The following is a 14,179-nucleotide window of genomic DNA, read 5'->3' as shown; positions in this document are numbered from 1 at the left end:
TAAGCTGCTGAGAAACTGAACAAGAGCAATATTCATACACTTCTCTCTTTCTGCTTCAGATGCATGAAAAGTAAGAAAAAAATTCCAACGCTAACTTATATCAAAAGACTATATCCATGGTGCCTGGGTGGCTCAGTCGGTTGAGTGTCTGACTTCGACTTAGGTCATGCAAGATCTCATGGTTCGTGGGTTCGAGCCTCCCCAGCAGCCTTTGCACGGACAATGCAGAGCCTGCTTCAGATTCTATGTCTCCCTCTCTCTCTGCCCCACCCCTGCTCATGCTCTCTCTCTCAAAAATAAACATTAAAAAAAAAAAAACAACTATATCCATGATGAGTTTTATTATTCAGAGGGCCTAGAAGACATATTTTCTCTTGAGTCACCAAACCCAGAAAAAAGTAAATTATCACTAATCTCAAATGTAATACAATTCTATGATCCATGAAAGTTTTTGCTCACCATTATATCCCCAGAGCCTACGCTAGTTCCTCGCACATAGTGGATGCTTAATATATATTTTCTAGTAATTCAACACATAGCTACTGCTAAGGAAAAATATGTTATTTGTCTTTCCAGAAGAAGTTTAAAAAGCGTAAGGTAGAAAAGGATCAGTGGTTAACTAGGTAAGTATTTATAAATCTGGATAAAGTCACTTTTTTGTTTCAGAAAAAGGAAATGATATTTCACACAGTCATGTCAGTAATTCAGTAACCAAGAGTTACAGTAAGTTAATATTACAAGAAATGTATAAATAAGGTTACCTATTTAATTCTTCCTAAATTTTCATTTGTTGACTCCTAAGCCAATATATAAGTTCTAGTGAGTCAAAAGAAAGTCAAATTATTCATTTATAATAACAATAATAAAATCAAAGAAAAAAAGCCACACTTGGAATTTTGATTATTGTATATTAACAGTTTACTGAACCTAATGAATTCTAATAATTAATCTTAAAAAATAAAAAAGACTTACAAAAGTGCTCTATTATTATGTTCCACAACACAGATATAGGCAATTTTTTTAACAAGCAATTTTTAAGTAACATATTCACTTAGTGTAATATAACACTGATGCAGTTATGTATTTCTCTCAAACTGTTTTTAGCCATGTAAAGGTCAGAAATTTTTCTGCCACTACATCTGTCTCACCTAAGAGGTAGTGACAGAAAATGACAGCCTTTTCCAGAACCGCACCTTGGAAAGCTTGCTAGAAGAACGGCTTCTTCAATTCGCCTTAGTCTGCTGCTCTAAGTGGGCTTCTCCCAATGCAGCACATACCCTGAGTTTCTAAGACAGACACACACCCACCTTCCAGTAGGTACTTACAAACAGAAAGCAATAGCATTAGAAAATTCTTACCAGAAAGATCCACCACTGCCTCATGACTGGAAACAGCTCCTTTCTCAATAAAAAGATCTCGAAAATATTCACTATTAGCTGACAGAACAGATTTATGAGCTTTGTACTCCTCTCCCTCAATTAACAAAGTAACATCACAGAACTGGTTGGAGAGTCTCTGTTCGTTGAGCTGCTTTAAGACAGCCTGACAATGTTTTGGAGAAGAACGTTTCACCACTCCTTTGGTGTCAACCTATCAAAATAAGTTTAAGACCAAGAGTTGTATTATGTATCATCTGTATTTCTACCTTTAACAGAATTTAAAACGTGATACATTATTCACTTTTAAAGACACCATTAATATGAAGAAATAGCCAGATATTCTTTATTACCTATATATTTAAATTAAAAGAGCATTCTTACTATTTTCTGCCATGTTCCTGCATCTCACTTCTTGCTGCCTTTATTTACTAGTCAGAAACTTAATGGTGTATGAAAGTAATGCAGGTAAAAAAACAAAAACCTAGCCAATTTTTTTTTTTAACATTTATTCATTTTCGAGAAAGAGAGATTGTAAGCAGGGGAGGGCTAGAGAGAGGAGGACAGAGGATCCAAAGCAGGCTCTATGCTGACAGCTGTAAACCCAATGCAGTGATCCCACCAACCATGAGATCATGTCCTGAGTTGAAGTCAAGACGCTCAACCAACTGAGCCACCCAGAAGCCCCAGCCAGTTTTTTTTTTTTTTTTTAATGTTTATTTTTGAGAGAGAGAGAAAAGGAGACAGAGACAACCCGAAGCAGGGCTCAAATTCACAAACTGTGAGATCATGACCCAAGCTGAAGCTGGACACTTAACTGACTGAGCCACCCAGGTGCCCCAAGACCTAGCCAGTTTAATTTACCTTGTTTCATGACCTAAAGATTGTTTCCAGAAACGTATTGTCTACCTGTACCAATATACCATTTATTTATTTATTTTATTTTCAGAGAGAAAGAGAGAGACAGAGAGACAGTGAGACAGAGACAGAGAGAGAAGCAGGCAGAGAAAGAGGGAGAGAGAGAATGCCAAGAAGGCTCTTCACTGTCAGTACAGAGCCCAACATGGGGCTCAATCTCATGAACCTCAAGATCAGGACCTGAGATGAAATGAACAGTCCAATGCTTAACCCACTGAGCGACCCAGGTGCCCCACCAATATACCATTTAAAAAGGCAGGAAGAGGGGCATCTGGGTGGCTTAGTCTGTTAAGCGTCTGATTTTGGCTCAGGTCATGATCTCACATCACAGTTCGTGAGTTTAAGTCCCTATTGGGCTCTCTGCTCTCAGCACAGAGCCCGCTTCAGATCCTGTCTCCCTCTCTCTCTGCCCCTCTTCTCCTCTCACGGGCACACGCCTGTGCTCTCTCAAAAATAAACAAACATTTAAGAAATAAAATAAGACAAGAAGAATGATTAACAACAAACCAACAACCTACATTCTAAAGAGAATTAACTACAGGAATATTTATAATTAATGAAAAAGCAGTCTTAGCATACTTTTAGTGTATGTAGTAACAACAGAGTGTATTACCTGAGACAAAGACTTACTTAAATTTTCAACAGTCAAGCAGTTTTGGTACTTTAAGAAAAAATTCACGAAGACTACAAACCTAATACATTAGTTACAAATGTTAAAGCTGAATGGAAAGTTCTACTTACAAATACAAGTTCATGTTTGGACACTGGCTTCTTTTTTGCAGGCTTGGAGGCTGCAGTTGGAGCTGAAGTAAAATTGCTCAGATCATCCTCTGATTCATTACTTTCTTCTCCAGACTCAAGGTCTAGTCCCAATTCTTCTAACATTTCTGAAGTATCTGATATTGGACGGGACCGATCTAGCTTCTCCTGGCATTTGCTACACTGTTTAATGTAATCTTTCACTTGCTTTAATATACCTAGAATAAAAATAAAAATTAACAAGTCGAATTTAATACTATGTCATTTGAAAATTATTTTTGGTTCTTTAATCTACGTACACTGATATGTTTGAGTGCTTATGTGTGGACACACAGCATGTAAAAGTGATTTCTTGAGAATGCAAGGTGCATGTTTTCATAGATGTAAGGTTACAGATGATGGTTTCCATTCTTATTTTTGCTTATTCCTAGTTATTTGCTTCCCCACCATATGATTACATAGCAGTACCCATTTCCATGAGAGCTGCAACTCATTCATGCTATAGAAATTGTATGAAAATGCCAATATGACCTTCGTGAACAGTTATATAATGTGATTACCGAGTCTCCACCCTACTAACATCAGGATTTCCCATGCAATTTGCTTTGGTCAATGGAATATAAATAAATATAATGTGTGCCATGTCGCAAAAGCTTTAAGAGGCCCTGTTTCTCATCGGTGATCTGATCTTCATCCCCTCTCTCAAATAACAGCATGTTCCAGATGGATGCCATCATTTAGGCCTGAATTGCAGATGAAAAACGACAGGTGGAGGGGCACCTGGGTGGCTCAGTTGGTTAAGCGCCTGACTATGGCTCAGGTCATGATCTCACAGTTTGTGAGTTCGAGCCCCGCATCAGGCTCCGTGCTGACAGCTCAGAGTCTGGAGCCTGCTTTGGATTCTGTATCTCCCTCTTTCTCTGTCCACCCCCCAGTCACGCTCTCTCTCTCAAAAATAAACAAACATTTAAAAAAAAAAAAAAAAGGTGCGGTGAAATTGCAACATAATGAGAGTGTAAAATAAATCTCATTTTTGAAAGCTATGAGATTTTAGGGTTGTATAAAATAACAGTTTTTGTTTTGTTTTGTTTTTAGGTCCTTGCATGATGCTGGGCACAAAGCAGGACACAGTAATTTTTTTTTCATTTTGATAGAAAAAGCACGAGTGGGGGAGGGGCAGAGAGCGAGAGGGAGAGAGAGAGGGAGGGAGGGAGAGAGAGGGGGGAGGGAGAGAGAAAGAGGGAGAGAGAGACTCCCTCCTTTTCTCTCTCTCTCTTCCCTCCCTTTCGCTCTCTCTCTTTTTTTTCTCTCGCTCTCTCCCTCTTTTTCTCTCTTTCTCTTTCTTTTTTTCTCTTCTCTTTCTCTCTCTTATCTCTCCTTCCCAAGCAGTTTGCGCACTGTCAGCACAGACCCAAATGCAGGATATCTCATGAACCATGAATCATGACCTGAGCAGAAATCAAGAGTCGGAAGCTAACTGACTGAGCCACCCGGTGCCCCCACAGCATACACAGTCTTACAAAGTTGCTTGTACACAAGCCACTCACAAGATCCTATCGTGAATTTCAACTTCTAGTTCAGCATGTTGGGGCAGGGGTGAGGAGCAGGGGGAATGCTTACACACACCATCCTCCTTACAAGGTAGGACCGATTAATTTCCATCCTACAAATGAGAAGAATGAAGCCTAAGAGGTAAGAAACTTGTCCCAAGTTGCATCTAGTAAACTGCATTACTGGGTCTCCAAAAGCCATCTGATTTTCAGTATATTATGCTACTTACCCAGGAATACATTTATCCATCACTGTGGCAGAAAATTCTCCCCCTACAATCCCCACGTAAAATGTAAACGAAAAGGCTCATTACTTAGCTAAAATGATATAGAAGTATATAATAAGTTCCTGAAAAGAATTTCAAGACGTCTAATTATACCATGGTTCCTTTCAACCTTCGGGTAATATTCAAGCAATGTTTCTCAAATTGTATTATGTCCCATACTTACTAAAAAAGTATACACTGGATTAATACATTCACAAAATTATATTTGCATTTTATACACACATAATGGGTATTATCACATTCAAAGCTCTAAGAGTTCTACAATGAAGACAGCTGCTTAACAGAAATTTGCCAAATTTATTTGTTATAGATCCTCCCCCACCACCTCCCCCCCCCCCCCCGGAACATAACTCAGAAAATACTGGGTCAGGATTAAATAAAACTTCCATAAAAAGGCATTTATGTGTGCGTATTTAGAGAATATATTCTAATGTCTGAAAATGCTACAGTCAATAAAAGTCTATACCTGTATGTTACAGTCAATAAAAGTCTATACAGTGAGAAGATTTTTAAAAATGATAAAAAGGCTGGATGCATATATATTTTACATATAATTACATAAATAATTAAGAGTAAAATTATATTTTACATATAATTAAGAGGTGCCCGGCTGGCTCAGTTGGTAGAGCATGCCACTTTTGATCTCAGGGTCATGGGTTTAAGCTCCACATTGGGCGTAAAGCTTACTTAAAAAAAAAAAAAAAGTTCATTCTCTTTGTAAAAAGAAAAAAAAAGTGAATGGGTTGGGGTGATGAAAAATTTCTGAAGAGTGGTGACGGTCACACAACAATGTGAATGTACTCAATGCTTCTGAACTGTACACTTAAAACAGTAAATTTTATATTATCTATATCTTACCACAACTAAAAAAAAAAAAGTAAAGGAGTACAAATACAAACTTCCAATTATAAATAAATCATGGAATAAACCATGGGGATGAAAAGTACAACATAGGAGACATAGTCAATAATATGGTAATAATAATTTTCCATGGCAACAGATGATACCTAAGCTTATCATGGTAAACATTCATTATGTATATAATTGTTGAATCGCTAAGTTATACACCTGAAACTAATATATTGTAGGCCAACTACAGTAAAAAGAATAAATGGGTATAAGAGTGGGAAATGACACATGTAAGAGAATACATATTTATAAGTAAAAAAACATACTTAGAGGGGTGCCCTGGGTGGTTCAGTCAGTTAAGCGTCCAACTTCAGCTCAGATCATAATCTCATGGTTCGTGAGTTCGAGCCCTGTGCTGGGCCCTGTGCTGACAGCTCAGAGCCTGGAGCCTGTTTCAGATTCTGTTCTCCCTCTCTCTGACCCTCCCTTGCTCATGCTCTTTCCCCCTCACCTCTCAAAAATAAACATTTAAATAAATAAATGAATGAACATAAAAAAATACTTAAAGAATAAGAAGTAGTGCTGAGGAAGTTTTCATCTTCACAGTAAACAAAGAAGGCAGCATTTTTTCCTAATTAACTTTGGCTGTATTTCTAAACATTTTATGATTCTACATCGTTCAGTATATTCTGCATATAGCAGAACTCTGGTTACACCATAAACTTGTTGAGTTCAAATGGTATTGGAAAAACTACATAGGAAGCATTTGAAAAGGATGAAAATTATTAAAACTACAGGAAAAAATTTTAATGTATGATAATCAGTTTTCTCAAAAGTCACCCGATATTTCAAGTCCTCTCCCTTGAGTGTTAGTGTTTTGATGGGATCATCTTAAATCTAGCTTTAAAGATTCAGAAACCTAACCTCTAGTTCATCCAGAATTGATTAAGTTGAAAGACTGACTCAAGTTAATCACTAAAAAGACATCAATATATAAACACAATTAATTTACTACATTACTGCAAAGGATTGAAACTACTTATGCAGCAAAATCTGAACCCACTAACTAGCTCGGTGACCATGCCAAACCTCTCTGTGCCTACGTGTCATTGACTGCAAAATGGGAGTAATGGTACTTACACTATGGTGTTATGATTAATGTTAAGATTTATAAAGCACTTTGAACACTATATGACACACAGTAACTACTACATAAGTGTTTGCTAAATACGGTAATACTCACTGGTCAACCTCTCTGGTACTGCAAAAAACAAAAACCCCACATAAAACATCAAGATTACCATTAAAAGATTCTTCACTGAGCACAGAATCAAAACAAAAAAAGATGAAGACTTTAGTGGGTAGTCCTCTAATAAAACAACTTGAGGAACAGTTTCTTACCCTAGGGCAGGGTTTCTCAACTTCAGCAGTGTTGACATTTTGGGCCAGATGATTCTTGCTGGTGGTGGGAGGGGTGTAGAGGGCTGTCCTGTCCATTCTTACTGTATCACGTTTAGAAGCATTCCTACCCTCTACCCAACTAGATGTGGATAGCAACCCCTCAACCACCACCACGAGTTATGACAACCAAAACTGTCTCCAGACATAGCCAGACATCTCCTGGAAAGCAAAATCGTTCCTGGGTCAAGAACCAATGCTTCAGAGATCTATTTGCCAAAATGAACAATTTTGCTCCTATCAGCTCTTCAAGAGCTTCCGTCCCTATCATTTTTGGATACAATGACCACCCCAGTTCAGGGGCTCCCATTTCTGGTTACATGCATATGAATTCTTCTGTTTTGTTTTCTTCAAAGAGGTTACAGGTGGTTAGTTATGGTTATAAAGACCCAGTTTTTGGTGGATTTTCTGGAGATTACAACCTCTTCTAGGCTCCCTAACAACAGCATCCATTTATCCCATTACTCTAAAACAAAAATCAGTTCTTGGGGTAGGGACTTCTGCAGGTAGCTAACTTTTTTTTTTTTTTTTTTGGCCAGTTTAATCTTTGTTTCCCCCTCCTAATTTAATTCTTTCTTTACATTCTGGAAGCATTTCACTGTAGATACCTAGCATCAGCATCTGATGGAGGCAGGGAAGAGAATCATTTTGAAACTCCAGCACAGACTTCAATACAAGATGAAATAAGAGGTTTGTGTGTGTGTGTGGGGGGGGGAGGGCGTTGAGAATAATTATTAACATTTTACATTCTGAAATTTGTTATATGTAAACTTCTAGGCACGAACCACAGTTTCTCAACTGTACTCAAAGGAGGAAAATTGCTACAAACTTGCCTGAGCACTAGAATATATCTTATGATAGCAGCATTTCAAAAAAAAAAGCAAAATAAATTATGAATCTCATTAAACTCTCCTTGATACAACTTATGACTCTGGAACAGTTTGTTTGGCACTTACATTGATCAATTCTTAATAGCTTTCAGGTAAATAGTCTACAATGGCTTTGTATTATGTATATATCTTACACATAAACAAGGAAGCAACCAAAGTGTTAATGTACTAAGAATCAATATGAATAGCTACTTAAAAAAAATAAAATGAATAGTTAATAACTGAGAGCAAACTTCTCTGATGATTATGAATTATTTTATTATTATTATTATTTTTAAGTAAGCTTTATGCCTAACGTGGGGCTTGAATTCACAACCAAGAGTTGTACGCTCTATGGACTGCAACAGCCAAGTGTCCCACATTCTTATTTGAAAGGAGGAATGACTAAAATAATAAAAATAATGAGATCATCAAATAACAAAAACTCACTACATGTCAACAAAATAGCATTTTATGAAAAAAATCACTATTTTCATAAAAATAGTGAGAAGAGGGGTACTGCTTTACATTTTTGAAAATTTTTTTAATGTGTGGCTTAACAGAAGACAGATTATCATATATGCTTCTGCAATCAACTTATTGCCATATATGACATGTCACATAGCCTCTGGAAAACTCCACCGTATACTTGGAAAACAACTAGAAAAAAAAGCAAATAATGCCTTGGAATTATCATGAAAATAATTTTGCCTTTGTGGATCTTCTGAAAGGATCTCAGGGCCTCCCATGCCAGGGGTTCACTACTCTACTGATGTGTGGTACTTCAAGAATAACAGTTCTAGTCGTTTAATGCCTCTTAGGTTCTACAAATGTAGACAAACCACAAATGTATCTCTTTCATTTTTAAGTTAAACATAAACATGGTCTCATTTTTAAAAATTTTTGTCTTTTAAGACACTGCACACCAAAAAACTCAAACAACCCCCCCCCCCCCACCAAACTGCATTCAATATCATTCACAGATAATAAGTTTAGGGAACGAAAATTCTTAACACTAAACCGTTACAGCACCATATAATAGTGGTTAAGAGCATGAAATCACAAAGGTCAGCTGTGTGACCTCTGACCTATATAACCACCTGATGCTTTTAGTTTTCTCATGGCTGAAACAGAGATAAATATTTCCACCTTACACGATTTTATCAAGATTAAACGAAAACAAATTAAGAGCTCAGACTGTGCCTGCATGTACAAGTCTGATCAATGATACTTAGCTATATTTTAATTTTTAACATGTCATAAAGTATTTTTTAATTATTTTTTTAAAAGTAATCTCTACACCCACAGTGGGACTGAAACTCACCACCCCAAGATCAAGAGTCACAAGATCTAACCACTGAGCCAGCCAGGCGCCCCAACATGTCATAAAGTATTAAACATAAGACATTTGCTCAGGAAAACAATTGCCTGACCAAATCAGTTTTAACAAAAGGCAGCAATTACTCCGTATTCACCTTTCACACTTATGTCCCTTTAGAGGAATTTAATTCAAATATTGGTTTAAAATAAAAAATAAATTAAGAGAACGCATTTAAGCAAACAATAGAGCTGGATCGTTTTTTGAAAACACACAAGAACTCTTTAAGGAACAAAAGGAAGGACTACCCAATAGTTTGTCAATTAATAGGCTTGATGACAAAGTTCAGGAACTGAAAAGAACTTCAGAAATTAGTCCGTAGTCGAATTTCTTTAATCACGGATAAGCAACCCAGACTGTTAATTTCTCCTGAGCCATAAGGAGACTGAAGGGCAGAATCCTTCCTTACAAAACCTCTCCTAAGGGCCTGCAAACTTCCACTAATTCCAAGTGAACAGTTTGAATGTAAATCAAATTTGTGGAGGATGAGGGCGCTAAAGAAGCCAAAGACCCTTGCCCTCATTCCTTAACGTGGTTCCCAAGCAGGCAAGAAAACTTAAGAGCAGTATTTCCTGTTACAACCACAGTAACCTTATCTTTCAGGAGTGTACATAGTGCCTCAGTTTCCAAAGCGCTTTCTACAGTATCAAAGGGAAGAAAATGAAAACATTCAGAATGAAAGGCATCTGCTATTCACATTGAATTCTTGCCCTAAAATCGAGGTTGAAGACAGTTATTTCCATACAGTCATTTCAGATCAGCTCTGCACGAGCTGTGTGATCGCATTATTGCTTATTTACGCCGCAGTAGCACAATTCGAAGAATACGGGCAAGCAGGTCCAGGGAACCTCAAACCCGCAGGCCCAAATCCTAGCTCAAACGACTGAAGCAAGCAGCCCAAGCTTGGAACAGACTGTCCTTCCCCAGACTATCAGCAGGAACAAGATTTTAAAAGGCACAGACGTAGCTCCGCTCGATCGCCGCCCTGGAGCGTCCGGGAGGGCAGGAGCCACCGCCTCCAGCACCGCCGAGGAGGCGGGCCTGCCGCAGCCCGCACGACCGGGCCCCTCCCGGCGGCTGCCCGGCCCCCGGGGAAGCCCCCTTCGCCCCACCCCGGGCCTGGGCCCCGCCCCCAGCTTCCCCGGCCTCCTTCCTGTGGGAAGTGCGGCTCCTTTCGCGTCCCCCACCCTCTCGGCTCCGCCTGGCAGCCGCTCCGCCGCGAGCGCCGGCTGGGTGGGCGAGGGGCGTCCTGGGACCCTCCAACTCGCTCGTGCGCAAGCAAGCCCGCCTCCGCCAGCGGGCCTTGCCTGGACAACAGGCCGCCGCCCGCCCCCTCGCCACGGGCGAGGTCCTACCTCGCCACCAGTAAGTCTTGGACAAGTCGTGCCAGGTCTGATGCCGGGTGTGGTGAGTGCCGCCCGGGCCCAGGTGCGCCGCCTCGATGAGCCCCCGGCGTCGCTCGGGCTGCAGCACCACCTCCAACTCCGCGAAGGTCTTGCGGTGCCGCTGCCGCCGCTGGTATACAAGGTCCCACCACGCACCACATAGCAGGCGGCGCTTTGCGGATTTTACGCTTGACATTGCCCTCCGTGCCCGGAGCATACGGCTCACGCTCGTTTGTCAGGTAGCGAAGAATGGCCCGGTAGCTTTCCTCGCTTGACATCTCTGACGGCGGCTCCCTAAGGGCGCCTGTCAGTGGTGGGGGAGGAAGACAGCGCACTAGCTCCGGACGGATGCAACAGCGGCGGCGGCACTGTAGGGAGGAATGGCTGTATCTGTGGTGAGTGCTCTTCGACGGCGCCCGCAGCGCGAAGGCAGAACCGACGAGTTGGTAACCAGGGGGAACTGCACTTCTCCAGCGCGCGGGATCCGCTGGCGACTGACAAAATGGCTGCTGCACCACCGGAAGTGACGTGATCAAGGGCAGTGGGTGAGGGGACTGAGTCCTGATTGGAGCGCACAGGCTTTCTGGATTGATGAAGCCAGCCGGGTGACGTCAGGACTGCGGGCGGACATTTTGGAAGAGGGTAGGCCTTTCCTTCGAGACCGAAGACTGCTTTGAGCAGACATCTTAAGTACTGGCAGTTTCCCTTTTCATTTTTTCCTTCTTTCCCTTGCTCTGAGCACGTGTGGGAGTTGGTGGGCTGTTGATTTCCCGTCGGATATACACCAAGGTGTGGAGGAGTCTGTTTTTTTTTTACCCCGATTACCTTCTGAGACCCCCAACAACGTAAAAGCATAAGATTTTGAGGATCTTAGTAAAATATAAGCCTATAGATAGCCCCAAGACCAAAGATAGCCGCATTCACATGTAAATTTATTTTACAGGTAAACGTTTGAAATCTGAGTCCTTCAGTGATAAGAATTATAATTTCCAGACTTAAAGTGTTGGCTCCAAATCAGCCATGGAACTGTCGGGATTTTCCTCGAATGACCGTCTAACATAGGGGCAGTTTTCTATATTTGAAGGTAATGATGTTGGCAATGAGTAGATAGCACTCTTACAGCTTCATTTGCATGTATTTTACATAAACCTGGGGGGGGGGGGGGATTCTCCATTTTACACCCAACATTTACCGAATGCATAAAAGACCAAGGCGACCTGAAATGCATCTTCCAGCGTACAGTGCGGGTCCTATTTCACATCTTTAGCGGGTAGGCCGGAGCAATGGCCCATGCCACCCATCCGTTGGTTGAATCTGCAGCGCAGACAAGACTACAGGCCCAGAACATCCTACTCGACAACTGGGGTCTGGCATTGACAGTACTTTGCTAGTTCCAGGTCAACCCTCCCCCTCCTGCCCCCAGCCTGGAGTCTACAGTCGCTGGGTCAGGCTCTCTGACCCTGCGGAGACATGTTAAGAGGTAAACAGGTGAATGCACTGGGCTCAAAAAATAGGATGGCACCCAATCTCTGCGGTACTTGCGGTTGACGTTGCGGGAATTGACAGGTGGCTTAGATACTTGAGGCAGCATCCTTGAATAAGATTCTGGCTGTAGGTACCTGAGCTCCCAGACGTATATAGGAAAGACATAACCACCAGACCAGGTATTTACTTAGGGTCACTCGACCCAGACTGAGACAGCTGGGGAAAGGAAGAGGAATTAGAAGGTAGAGATGCGTCCTCTCCGCTCTTTGGAGTGGGCCACCCAAAGCAGATACCCAAATCAACCCTACAAGAACTGTGCTGGGCCAGCACCATCACTCTTATACTGTGAAATCGACTTCCTTTAAAACTAAATTTAAGGGGCACCTGCGTGGCTCAGTTGGTTAAGCAGCTGGTTTCGGTTCATGTCATGTTTTCATGGTCTATTCATTAGTTCAAGCCCCACCTTGGGCTCTGTGCTGACACCTCAGAGCCTGGAGACTTTTTTGGATTCTCTCTCTCTCTGTCCCTCCACCACTCATGCTCTGTCTCTCTCTCTCTCAAAAATAAACATTAAGATAGCTGCAGCTCTTTAAAAAACAAAAAAACTAACTTAAAATATTTAAAAAGTTGTGGAAGTGGAGAAAAAAATTACCCAATTCAGTTTCTGCCAAAACAACCTGTGAAAAGCATTTAGAAGCACACTGTACTTGAATTGCTTTTGGGCCAATGTGGAGAAAAGGTTTTACAAGTGGACTAATTGTCTTCCTGAGAAAAGCTAAACTTGCCACCCTTCTAGAACAGGTATTTACTATTTATTTCTAGTTCCTCCTGGGTTGCAGGCTACCCAGGAATCAAGGGCAATTAGAATTGACAGTTTCACCTTAAGGTCATGTAAGCCAGAAAAGCAGTGATTTAAAAGGACATTTTTTCCTGTATCCCAAATTAGGAATCTAGCTCTGAACTCAAGTTGGGTAGTTTCGTTGGTTAAGTTTCCTTGTTCACAGCTAAATAATGGTCTTATTTTCCTTGTTGTTTCAGAAAAAAAACATTACACAATAAAAATGAAAAAAATTTCCAAGCAAAACCTTAGAGATTTCTAAGCAAGAGCCAGTGGATTTGCACATTTCTTAAATTGATGTTAGAATTTTACTTTTCAAGTCCCCCAAAAGGGCTATTTTATTTATTCCTAACACCCAGAACATGCTTGAATTTAACATGCACTAGACAGAATAATTCTATCACTTTGGATAGCATGGAGGGGATGGGGGGGAGGAATGCTGAGGTCTGATTTTTACCTTCACCTAGTATTTCTATATGTAAAGCATGTTTCTCAAATGAGGATGCGACTTGTTGTAGCTTTCCAACTTGCAGTGGCACATAACAGGATTTTTTACTTTTTAAAAAAATTTTTTCAATATTTTTGATAGAGACAAAGTGCAAGTGGTGTAGGAACAGAGAGGGAGACAGATTCCAAAGCAGGCTCCAGGCTCTGAGCTGTCAGACACAGAGCCTCACGTGGGGCTCGAACTCACTAGAATTCATGACCTGAGCTGAAGTAGACACTTAACTCCTGAGCCACCCAGGCGCCCCTAAAATACTTTTGAGAGGATGAGCACGAGTGGGGGAGGGGCAAAGAGAGAGGGAGACAGAGAATCCAACACAGACTTGGAGCTGTCATCGCAAAGTCTCACAAAGGGTGAGATAATGACCTGAGCGAAGTCTGACGCTTAACTGACTTGAGCCACCCAGATGCCAGAAGTACAAGCCTATTAACATAAATTACTCTTCCTTGTCACATTTTACACACACATTGTCTAGAGTATCAGCAGGCTACTGGTTTTTCTTGCAATTTAACCATGGCTCTA

General features: G+C 40.9%; 1 protein-coding gene across 1 annotated transcript in view; it reads right to left on the bottom strand.

Moving 5' to 3' along the window:
• The window catches only part of ZBTB11 (zinc finger and BTB domain containing 11), a 31,929-nt gene extending 20,614 nt beyond the window's left edge, over window positions 1-11,315 (bottom strand). Inside the window, 5 exon segments of the mRNA XM_030329081.1 lie at window positions 1,359-1,590; window positions 3,036-3,271; window positions 10,800-10,967; window positions 10,970-11,002; window positions 11,005-11,315. Coding sequence (XP_030184941.1) covers window positions 1,359-1,590; window positions 3,036-3,271; window positions 10,800-10,967; window positions 10,970-11,002; window positions 11,005-11,107 — 772 coding nt within the window. The 5' untranslated portion in view covers window positions 11,108-11,315.
• Between the last annotated feature and the right edge of the window lie 2,864 nt (window positions 11,316-14,179).

Source organism: Lynx canadensis, chromosome C2 (assembly GCF_007474595.2).
Source record: "Lynx canadensis isolate LIC74 chromosome C2, mLynCan4.pri.v2, whole genome shotgun sequence".
Taxonomy (NCBI): domain Eukaryota; kingdom Metazoa; phylum Chordata; class Mammalia; order Carnivora; family Felidae; genus Lynx; species Lynx canadensis.
This window is presented reverse-complemented; position numbering and strand designations above follow the sequence as displayed.